Source organism: Pelodiscus sinensis, chromosome 15 (genome assembly GCF_049634645.1).
Source record: "Pelodiscus sinensis isolate JC-2024 chromosome 15, ASM4963464v1, whole genome shotgun sequence".
NCBI classification, from domain to species: Eukaryota; Metazoa; Chordata; order Testudines; family Trionychidae; genus Pelodiscus; species Pelodiscus sinensis.
Window position 1 is genome coordinate 8,040,953 of NC_134725.1, and position 12,303 is coordinate 8,053,255.

Below are 12,303 nucleotides of genomic sequence, written 5' to 3' on the forward strand. Positions count from 1 at the left end.
CTCACCTCGACTGTACAGGGGGCTGCTGCTAAGAGGGGGCGGTACAGCGGTAGATGGTTTCTGTGGTTTGGGATGCACAATGATTTGATATCCTTGCATGAGACGCTGACAAATGAACTCCTCAAACACTTGTTGGGCTGTCATCTGCACACCTTCCTCGTCTCTCCTGAGCACCAGAGGTTAATCACAAGACCAAACAGCATAAGAGACTGACCACACACTTGCTCATTTCCAATTTTCCCAAGTGAGGCCTCGTTCCTGCAACAGAATCTGTGCAGGTGGAGCCTAGTGCCTTGCAAGATCAGGATGAAAGACATCTGCATTTCTATCATTCCTAGCAACAGTGCGCGGGGGGGGTGGCTATTACCAAACCACCTAAAAAGAACAAGTTAGTCATTTTATAAATACTTAGAATAAGAGTCAGTCTGACCATCAAGATTAATTTACAAACAGCAGCAGCTAAACTTTGGACAGTGGTATTTTTCAGCACTCGTACTATTTAGCAAATATACTCATAATGATACACACTTCTATAGCAGTGTTTCTCAACTTTTTTTTTTTAAATAAAAGTACCCCTTTAAAAAAAAGTACCCCTTAAACAAAATTAGAAGTACCCCTAGTACCTACAGTTTTCAGAGAGAGACAATTTTTTTCTAGCATTGCAACACATTTGTTTAAACAACTTAATCATAGCCCCTTAATATCAGCAGTAGACATAGTGCAGGAAGTGTTGTGCATGTAACCGATGGGCTGATGATGACAAAATTATTTCCCATTTCTTCTCTGTGCTTCACTTCTGATGATGAAATTTTTGGGTATAAAAAAGGACAAATAATAAAGCGCCGTAAAACTTACAACAAAAATTCAGTTTTCCCCAAATTTCAGTTGTGTTGACGTACCCCCCAGACTTCTCTCGAGTACCCCTAATGGTACTCGTACCACTGATTGAGAAACATTGTTCTGTTGGGCTTGTCAGAGTCTCAAAGCAGCTTATCAATAGGAATTAAAACTCAAACACCTTTAAAATGGGGATAACATTTTCCTACCTCAGAAAAAAGCAATTTAAGGTACGAAGCCAATCAAAGATTGGTTCATCATTGTCACTTGCTATCAAAGCCCAGAGAATAAAACCCAGATGCCCTCATGCCAAGTGCTGTGCTACAGCCAACAGCCTTATCCCCTGCTTCTTCTCATCATCGACATCAAGCTCTTAGAGTGGCAGCCATATCTCCAAGCAGATTTACTTCAGTACTGCCATTTATTATACCTACATGTGTAAGTTTTCAATATCTCATTGGTGAATTGTCTCCGTCTTCCCTAATAGGAAATTAGCCATCATAGCTCTGTTCTGAAGCTTCACAGTATGTGGGAAGTTTCAGTGATGCTAAAAGGAAGATGCATGGTTTTGGGAAGAGTGACCCTGTTATCGGGTAGCTACTGCACAGCTGCAAGAGAATTGCAGAGTGTCTTTTGGTTTATCACACCAAGGAGATTTTCCTTCCAAATTTCTCCCAACAAAGCATCTCTGGAAATATGGCAGAGTAGTTAATTTAAAAATAAAATAAAATAGATATTCAGGATATCAGGGCATTTATCACAAAAATTATGGAGAGGAGGGGAGGAAAGTCTTTTAAAATGAACAGCCCTGCCAAGTTTTGTCCCCAAACTAAATTTCAAAACTTAACATGGAGGCAAAACCGATCGATATTACCAGTTGGAAAGGTGCAAAGCTGCAATCTACAAAGAAAGTCTACGTATTCCACTGCTAACCACCTTGGCAACTCTATTCTCACTACCATATGAAAGTCCCTCCATGTTCATATTCTACCACATTATCCCTGCTTGGGATTACCTGGAATCTCTTGGTTCAGTGCAAGAGATTGTACTGGAGGAAGTGTTGGCACAAACCTGTCAATGTCAGCTTCTGGGAGCAGATCATAGCAGCCCTCAGTGTAGTCATTTTGCAAGCTCTGGCGGTCTGGGAAGTAGTCCGTGGTCAGTGGAAGGCATGCGGGAGTAGTGAGAGATTTCCAGTCCACCCCAACTGTACAACAGAAGCCTGGCACTACGGGGGGAGCAGACAGTGTCAGAACTGCCTCGTTGCATCATGGGGAGAAGAAAATGGGGGCATGTGCGGACACACATGAAAAATTAAGGGCAGGGAGGGAGAAGGAGGATGTGTGAAGAGAGGAAAGTAAAATAAATATGTGAAAGATATGAAAGTCACCAGGGAGGGGGTGGATGGGGAGGGAAGGAAGGCAAGTAAGAGAGAAAAAGGGGAGGGAGAGAAAGACAGTTTGTTAAACAATGCAGTGCACATGCTAATTCAATCCCATCATGCAAATGGGATTCAAAGTTAATACCTTAAAATTATCTGTTGATTGTAAGCTAGAGCTGAAATATAGTTGCTGTGCTGCTGAGGTTACTGCAGATCAGGTGCAATTTCATATTATTAAACATATAAAGAAAAAAAATCAACATTCCAAGTCTGGACAAGCAAATCAGACCAGCTCCTCCTCCTAGTTGATTGTAGAGGAGAGGTTGGAGAGGGAAAGAATGAAAGCCTGTTTCTGGGATAGGTAGCATACAACAGCCAAAAAGAGAACATTTCTACAGTTATAAAAATAGAAGACAGCCAGAAGAATGGGAACAAAGGGGAAAAAATAGTATCTTGTAATCTGCTTTACCCCCTCCCTCCTAAATTTAGGCTATTAGTGTAAGAGTCTAGCGATCTCAACACACAGATAATTCAACATCAAACAATCTACTGTCAGCCAACTGTCAAGGGGGTACCTGAGTGAACTTGCCCTACAAGCTCTGGGTGACTGCAGTTAAACAAATCATTGTTGCAGAGATCTCACGGATAAAGTTGTTTCATTTTACCGTGAACATTTTAACATTAACAAGGGGGAAATTTGTGTCAGTTCCGTGCAACAATGACAGACAGCTGCACAAAATGTTCTCTGAAGCAGAGCCATGCCCTCGCTCTTGTAAGAGATGGAGGCATGTATGTATCTTGTACATAAACTGTTGCCTTCCTTCTGTTTTCATTAGATTGTCCTGGTGGCACCACACAGAACCTTTAAGGTTCAGAGGCAGATTAGAAGAGTCCAGCAGCCTCTTCAGCACTTGATGTAAAAATTATGTGCAGAGAATGAATTCAAGAAATGATGACGCTGATAGAATGAATTCTTAGGCAGGAACAAGTAAAGCCACAATATATTAGGGCTCAATGGAGAGCCACTGACAATCACAGGAAAGCAGAATGTAACCCTCACTGCTTCCATATACTCAGGCCATAACTAACCTACAGCTGCAGTGCTGTAGTTTAATATTGCATCAACAGAAGAGATTAGATTATGTACATAGATGGAACACTCTCTGAGAGGTGGCAGTTAACATAACACAAGAATTCTTCCATCATCCTAACTATGGCACTCAGATATGAAATTTTTCATAGCCCTTAGCAACACAGCCACAACTAGTCTAATTTTTTAATGCATAGATCAGGCCTCACTGGATTCCCAAGTCTTTGCTCACCAACCCTGGAGCCTCTCTATGTGCACACACTCCATCCCTCACCTACACAGGCCTTCTACCCAGCCCTCCCTTCCCGCTTACTCGGATCCAGAGAGGTGGAAACAGCATCTTCCAATGAATCTTTGTTCTGGGTTTTTAAAATCATCCCTGCGAAAAGCAGACACGTATTTTATTACAAGTGATCATTTATGAACATTCATTCCTCTTCCTTCCAAGAGAAATTCAGACAAAAACCGGAAAAGCTCGGTGTAATTGTCTAACACATCTCCCCAATCTCCAGATAGTCAGGGCACTGCAGAACATAAAACGTATAAATAAAGCAAACACCTTTAAATTCAAACTAAATCCAGATAAAGTGGTTCAGTACTAACAAGGATACCATGGTGATGGGCACCTTTATAAATGCTTGCTATAGAAAATAATTGAGAGTTACTCAATTATTTAATCTTGCTAATCTCTAGATTTCACCCTGAAAGGCTAACCCATTCTTTCCTAATTTTGGCACTTTTTTGAACATGCGGGATGTTTTGGATCAGATTTTTCCTTCTTAGTTAAGGAAAAAAGTGAGAAGAGCTAATACATACATAATGTATAGAGGAAAACGAGTGTTAAAGTTAGTAACAATTTAAAAGTATTTATATAGCAAAGGAGGAAAATAAGATGTCCAATAACAGAATATATGATGGGGAATTTCAAGATAGTGCTGATGTTTTAGACACAGATTAGCACTACTGATTGCTTTCTGGGGGGGGGGGGGAAGCTGGCTCTTTGGATTCAGCCAGTATCGCTAGAGACCTGCATGGGTTAAAACAAACAAACAAAAAAGGTATTGGCATCTGTATCTGTGGAAGAGTGCATGGATATCAGCACTGACGTCCATGGATGTGGATATCCATGTACATAAAGAACCCAGATTTGCAGGGCTCTAAATATAGCTCTATCTAGCTGCCTAGGCACTTACTGAGCTGGAAATCTGGAAAGTGATAACCCTCTAAGAATTATTGCAATAGAGTATCTCTGTAAAAACAAACCATGGCTAAAATACTTTTCAGGGGAAATATTTGTGGATATCAGAAGAAACCAAGTTCCTGAAAATACGACCGTTCATTCATTATTTTTCAACTTGTCAACTGTACTTGTCTACACTATTTTAACAAAAAAGGGGAGGGGGTAGGAGGAAGGGAAGAGAACATGCCCAAGATCAAGAGGGAAAAATTATAACTGTTGTGGGCATTTTCAGACTGAGTCACATTTTCCTCTCCATTGTGCCAGATTTGATCAAAACTAGTATTGAGTTAAACCTGGTTACTACTGATTTATGCCAATGCAACTGTCTGCAGAATTTGACACCTTTGTGTTTAACTATAGTGCTACTGAGATTAACTCAACTCAGAGTTCAGGTAGCGTGGAGAACGCATACTAGGCACTGGTTCTAAATATTTGACAGGGGCTGATTTTCAAAGTTGGAGCCTGCCATTTTAGCCAATGAGTGAAAATGCAAGAAAAAAAACAGATGTCTTGTACATTATATAGCAATTTACTTTAACAACAGATGGGTTTTTGATTCTACGATGATGCTAGGAAATCAGAAAAGGATGCAAGGACAAGTTGCCAATACTCTTGCGTCAAACCCATTAATGACAGTCGGCCATCCAGTTAGGAAAATGCAATAAGACTTGTTTTCTCTAAACTGCCATTGCTGGACAATACAAATAACATGCTGACTGCCAATATAAACAGTAGGTGTAATGTTTTTTATTAAAGAGGCATATGTTGCAAAACCTGGGTGAACTATTCTGTAATCAATAGAAAGAAGCCCTGATATGATTAACTGAAAAAAAAATCATGGTTGGAAAGATCAATTCTAAATCATAGATGATTCATGCAATAGGAAAGGGAAGAACAGGCTATGTGAGTCATAGCCATTCAGTAGTGGCTTCAGCTTATTAGAGAGTACAGTTACGAAGAGATGCTAATAGGGAATTTTAAGAAGAATGGTAGCTACAGACATAATTTTGCATAAGAATCACATGTAGAGGCCATTACAAACATGCTGAAGCTTCTAAAATCAAGATGGTTGAAAAAGGAAAACATTTTTATTGCTAGAAAGTAGACACACACGTGGCACAAATTATATACAAGTATATGAAGTGCAATTCAACAACTCCCAGAATAAAAATAAGAAATCAATTTGGAAGTAAAAAAAAAAAAAATAATAAAATAGTGTTAAAATGAAACTCACAGAAGGACATGAAGAGGAAACAACTTTACAGTGACTAGTTAACTGGTAATGATTTCCACACATTTATAGGTGCAAAAAGTGTTACTGGCAGTAAATTTGCTAGCAAATAATCTCAGCCACTGTAATGTGCTGGGGACGTGTGTGTAATAATTGCAAAAATCGTAACTATACATTGAAAGGTAAAAATTCAAAATGAATCTGAAATTAGGAGAGAGCAAAGGGAGTCTAAATATTCTGTTCAAAGTGTTGGAAAATTCTACTACTGATCATGTTTCATCTACATAGCAGATGTGTGTTTATGGCCTAGCTTTTCAAAGTATTGGTTACTGCAAAATAAATGCTTCATTTGGCAAATTTGTTTTACCGCCTTTAAAAGATTCAGAAGAACTTTTGAAATCTTCAGTAACAGAGGTCTCGGTAGAAGAAATGCACTCCTAATAATTTGCAATTTAGTGTTTAAAAGTCCATTCCTTAATTATAGATTTTTATCCAATTGTTCACACAGGCCCAAATCCAAAAAAAAGCAATTAATCACATTTAGTAATCTTACACACAAGGAGTGCCATGCTTAAAGTTAGGAATCTGTGTAGCTGTTTTGTTGGCTCCAGGCCATAAAGGATCTGCAACCCAGCACCTACTATTCAAAATGCAAAACCCTATTTGCAACTTATCTCAAAGGCTGTAGCTCACTACTAATTACCAGAGACTTTATTCTGAGAATTATTAGAAAGAGGGAATCATTTCAAATGAGAAACTCCTACTAAAATACATATTCAGATGCATTTTACTTTATCACAAGGAGAACACCCAACATAGTACTGCTCAATAAAGCACACAATGAAACAGAAATTTTTGTTTCCCTCCTCCACCATGTCCGGACACCAGGGCTTTTATACATTCAATGGAACAGATTGCCTTACTTTCAATGGAACTCTGTAAGAGCTTATTTGTTAAGCACAAATAAAAAAAATGGATTTTTTTAATACCAGGAAGTGCAAAAAATATAACCAGAGGAGTGGAAACAAAATAATAGAAGGGGATAGGAACATAAATGGCTCAATGTACAGTTGTATATTACTTTAGAGCTATTAAAGAGCTGTACTCTGTAGCTCTTGGTTCCAGGCTATTATTTTGCCACTGCTATCTGCTTACATGGCTTCCTCCTATAGATTCATATCCCCAGTCTTTTCGTACTTCTACCTAAAATCCCCAAGCCTGCTCTGTTGACTGGTACCTTATTACCTGAACCATTACTGCTGACCAAGTTGCTTGTAAACTCATCCATTCCACTGAAATTCAGGAAGGAGATGCTGTCACCTGGATGACGAGAAGTGATGTGCCTGGAGAGAACAAAATGCTGGCAGAATGAGAGAGAGTATTGTTTCTTGGTAATGAATCAGAGCTGGGTCTACTCGTTTAAATCAAAACTCTGATGCTATAACAACCTGGAGTCTAAGATCAGCTGTTGGTGAAATCAATGCTCCATTCAAACACACAGGGATCAGGACTGACCTTGGAGGGATCTTAGGAGATTCTGGACCAATGCAAAAATTGGTCAATACAATTTGGTACCTGATCTCTAGTAGCGACCAGTACTGTATTCTCACAGAATGATGGATTTCACAGATGACAAACTACCTAATGCATCCACTGGACAACAGACAGCTAAAAAGGATGAAGAAGATTCCCATGGAATGCACAGGCCCAACTTTAAAAAAAATGGAATTTCCAAGCACACTCAAATCTATCATAGACCTATTCATGTTCAATAAGGAGGAACCAACTGAGAATGTGAAAGTCGGAAAGCATGAGCTTAGTAATAATAATTTAACATATAAAAGGAGAGGCTTTTTATGAAGTATCATGCAGTGTGTATAGATTTCTTTTTTAAAAAGCAAAATTTGGGAACTAAAACTTGGTGAGCATTGTATAATGAGAGCGAACATTCAAATTCACCATGAGTGGGAGAAGAGGAGAGAATTTAAAAGACATCATTAGTCAAAGGTGAGACTAAAACTTGTTTGGAAAAGAAAACTGCAAGGAAAAGGGACCAGTGTGACTTTCTGAAAAACTGCTTAAAATTGGAAAGTGAAAAACCCCTGTACTAGAAATAGAAAAAGGAGAGGAAACCAAAAAAGGAGGAGAGAGTACATCACAGTTAGGGCTTGAAATGATGTGACGGAGCAGCAAAATGTAAAAGTTAATGTCAGACGAGATGAAGGGGGAACAATAAGGACTTTAACAAAGACATAAGAGAAACTAATTCTTAGAAGGAAAAAGACCCATTCAAGTTAGTGATTGAGGAAAGAGATTACGTTAGAGACAATTTTGAAGTATATTAACCATTAAAAAAATGTAACAAGAAAAAAAATGAGAAACGCGAATACAGAAAATAAAGATCTTGTTAGCAGATGTAGATAAAAAGTGAGTAAGGATATAGGTTGGTGTGAGGAGTGCAACTGTGAAGCTCAGCAGACAAACCCATCACTAAACCTAGACTAGCTTCCATTCTATGCATAGTAAATACTGAATGATTTACTGCAGATTGCCCCCAGTTGTGAGCAGAACATGCTGATTCTGCAGGTCTGTATAAAATTCCCAATATACAGTACAGTAGTTTGGTGCATTGAATTAGGTGTGTAGGTAAACAGAAAAGCTTTAAGAATAGGTAGCCATTTTTTCTGGGGACTGTCAACTGCTACCCAGGTAACTACAGGCAGTCCCCAGGTTACGTACAAGATAGGGACTGTAGGTTTGTTCTTAAGTTGAATTTGTATGTAAGTCGGAACTGGTACATATTGTAGGGGAAACTCTAGCCAAACATTTCTCCAGAGCTCAGTTTTATTCTCCCACACCTCACTTCCCTCAGTCCTTTATTCTCAAGCTGAGGTGTCTGCTGAGAAAAGCCGCTCCGTGTCTCCCTGGTCTGCTGGGGAAGGGGCGCTAGCTTCGCGTTTCCCTGGTCTGCTGGGGGGAAGCAGCTAGTGCGGGGTTGCCTCACCCCGTTTGTAAGTAGGGATCTGATGTAAGTCGGATCCATGTAACCCGGGGACTGCCTGTAGTTAACCAATAAGTGACTGCTTATCAGTTAATGGTCCCCGTTAACTGCATCCCCTGCTCCCCCACATGCTCTGCATTCAAAACTCAGACTGGCAGGACAGCTGAGTCCAAGCCCACGGGTCTGAGAAATTTTAAATGAAGAGCGCAGGGAAGCCACCTACCACCCTGTGCTGCTGCCTCTGTATCAGTTCTGGTACCCTGCAGCCAGAGGCTGCTGCCTCTGATACATATTTCCCTGTCCTGTCAAACATGGCTTTATTTCTCACCAACTCTCAGAAGTGGGGGACAAAAAACAGGTCAGTAGACAAAATCCTTCTCTGTGCTTGAAATATACTTTTCTGGAATGGCAAGTTATAGCTCTCGAGACAGGGACTGCTTCCCTGCACCAAGAAGTAAGGCAGTTAACGAAGGGTTGGGGCATCTACTGTGGCAATTTCCAGGATGAGACCAAGGCAATATGCTGGGTGATTATGGGTCTCAGACATTCAGCAAGAAGGAACCTAAATACGTGGGGAAATACGTCTTATTTCATGCTTGCTCTTATGCCATAATTTTTGTCAGGCATAAGGCCCTATGTACACAGCACTGATACTGCAAAATATGCATCTCCTGAATCTCTGGGGGGGTTTTATCCAATGTGTCCAGCCCTACACACATTTACTTTTAACACAGAGCAATTCCTTTACTTGGGCGATGGCCTTACCTGCCAGTTGCCTCATGGTAGGCTAGCTCCAGCAGCTCCGCGGAGGAGTGTGTCAGATCCTGCTGCCCACTGCCCTGCATTTCTGCCATGTTCTGACGAGTTTGGTGGTGTATCTGGATTGCTTCCCCTGATGGACCTATGCAAATATATATTTAACACTTTCACCCAAAACTTTTTTGCTTTATTTTGCCCCAATCGGTCCCCAACTTCTTCTGTCTACAGCAGAAGCACAGCTAAGTGGAGGATTAAAATGGCCCTGCGGAATGCTGTCCTCTCAATCTACAGGAGGTAGAAAATATTCAGTATTTTATTTGCTTTCTAAAACATGTGGACACACTTTTTGGATGATCTTTTTGCTTGACTCAGGGCAAAGCATAGCGTAGTTCAGAATTTGTATCCCAAACCTGGAACACAAAGGTGTACACTTCATAACAATTAACTTGTTGAGATCAGTTGTAGACTCTCCAGAATCTCCTGTCTAGCAAACGCCACCAACACTTCACATCTGCTGCAGACAATAAAAAAGGAGAACTCTGGGCAACCATATCCACCATCTTCCATAAACTTGCGCCATGGTATCCAAGCACTGAGGACACCAGAAGAGGACAACATTCCCAAGAGACAACAGAGCAACGAGTTGTGTCAGCTTTTGGCTCAGTCCTCACTGTGGTGCGTTCTCTCTCAGGAAACCAGAAGTTACCTTTGGCAGGTAGTTTGGAGCAGTGCCCTTCCCATGCTAACGCTCAAAGTGCCCAGGAAAGGAATGAGTGACAAAAAAACCCAAAAACAACCTCCCTGTAACATAGACTCACCCACAGGAAAAGTGTGCATCCAGCGCCTCCTATTAGATGTGAGTTTCATGGGCATACGGGATGGTGCAAAGGGATTTATTAGTGCCCGCTGTGGTGTATACCCCCCAGGACGAATGTGCAGCATGGATTCTGCACTGCCTACATGGAACCTCCCTGGTGCGCTGGAGTCTCGCTGCTGTGTCTCTAGCATGTTCTCAAGGACATCTGCAAAATATAATTTTCAATTAACATAAGACCAAAAACAAGGGCCATGTGAAGAGTGTGCACTAGTTAGTACAATAAGGGCCCCTAGGACAAGTGGGAATCTGTTGAGGGAGGCTGGAGGAGGAAGGTGGCACTAATCTAGAAAGTACACCAGACAAGACTGAACTAGGAGGTTCTGCCTTTAAAATAGAAATGGAAGAGCTAACAGAGTACCTCATGGGCATAGCTTTAGCATAAAATGGGAAGGGGAAGGAGACGGAGAAACTTATGACACACACACGGGCTATATCACAGAACTGTTAAGAAACCAATAATAGTAGCTAGCTCTTAACATTTTTCATCTCTAGATGCTAAAGTTCATTACAAAAGATAAATAGTATCATCTCCAGTTCTCAGTGGAGAAACAGACTCACTGTGGAAGTGACTTGCCTACAATCACATTTGGTCTAGGGTAGAAATCAGAATAAAAACCAAGTCTTCTCCCTCCCTCCCCTCCCCCTCGTCCTCTAATGTCCAGTCCCCCAGATGGTCTCCTTAAAAGTAAAGGAATACCTGGTCTACTAGCATTTTTATTTACACATTTGCTTGATATAAGGAAAGTACTGGAGTATTTAATCAGCAAAAGTGTTAGTCAGTTTTAATAGGATAGTAGGCAGTTACAGGCCAGCATGTCTGACTCCTATCACAGAGCAGATACTGGAGAGAAATGAAATGGCAAGACCTCAGTGAAAAGGAAAGCGTAAACAGCCTTCATTAAGAAGAGACAGAGTTAAAAAAATCTGACTGATTTCTTCTAAAGAGCACTGAAAGTACTGGACAAGGGCGCAAGAGGATGCAGTTTACCTTGTTTTCAGTAGGGCCTAGAAGAAGGCACCACATGCTATCAGTGGACAGGAGTAATAAAAAGGACAGGCCCCAGTGCTAACATAGCAAAACAGCTCTGTTAGCTGGCAGGAGGAAGGATCCAGAAAGTCAGTTATGACAGTAAATCCTCATGGAGCGGAGTTATAAATGGGGTCCCACAGGACTCACTGCTGAAAGCAAATTCTGCTACATAGATCAGTAAGTGGCTTGAAAAATGGAGCATGAGTTGCACATGTTCATATTGCAGATGATCCAAAACCAGAAGGGGACCAAGACGACCATGATTTTCCGCAAATGCTTTTAACGGAAAAGTTTTTTGATAAAAGCATTTGTGGAAAAGTGCGTCTAGATTGGCACGGACGCTTTTCCGCAAAAGCACTTTTTGCGGAAAAGCGTCGTGTCAATCTAGACGCACTTTTCCGCAAAAAAGCACCGATGGCCATTTTTGCGATCGGGGCTTTTTTGCGCAAAACAAATCTGAGCTGTCTACACTGGCCTTTTTGTGCAAAATCTTTAAGCAAAAGGGACTTTTGCCGAAACGGAAGCAGCATAGTATTTCTGCAAGAAGCACTTCTGCAAGAAGTAGGAAGTCAGTGTTCTTGCAGAAATTCAAGCGGTCAGTGTAAATAGCTGGCAAGTTTTTCCGCAAAAGCAACTGATTTTGCGGAAAAGCTTGCCAGTCTAGACACAGCCTAGATGTATTAACAGATGTTAATAGAGAAGGGAAATGGGTAACTCAGGATCAATGCCTATATATGGTAAGCGGTAAGAACACAAACCGGGAACTGGAGATGCATAACAAGGAGAGACGGCTCCGAACTAGGAGCACAGAGGTGTGCAAAAAGCTGCCACATGAATGCTGAAGTGAAACTTGCCCC

At 40.9% G+C, this 12,303-nt stretch overlaps 1 protein-coding gene across 14 annotated transcripts in view; it reads right to left on the bottom strand.

The window, feature by feature from the left end:
* Positions 1–12,303, bottom strand: part of DEPDC5 (DEP domain containing 5, GATOR1 subcomplex subunit) — a 65,824-nt gene that overhangs the window by 30,619 nt on the left and 22,902 nt on the right. For 9 of the 14 annotated variants that reach the window (XM_075898020.1, XM_075898018.1, XM_075898019.1 and 6 more), the window contains 6 exons: positions 10,358–10,561; positions 9,546–9,681; positions 7,025–7,122; positions 3,622–3,687; positions 1,909–2,092; positions 6–166 (listed from right to left, as the gene is read on the bottom strand). In XM_075898020.1, coding sequence (XP_075754135.1) covers positions 6–166; positions 1,909–2,092; positions 3,622–3,687; positions 7,025–7,122; positions 9,546–9,681; positions 10,358–10,561 — 849 coding nt within the window. The remainder of the gene's footprint in view (positions 1–5; positions 167–1,908; positions 2,093–3,621; positions 3,688–7,024; positions 7,123–9,545; positions 9,682–10,357; positions 10,562–12,303) is intronic. The other 5 variants (XM_014574781.3, XM_014574775.3, XM_014574774.3 and 2 more) reach the window with 3 other exon arrangements.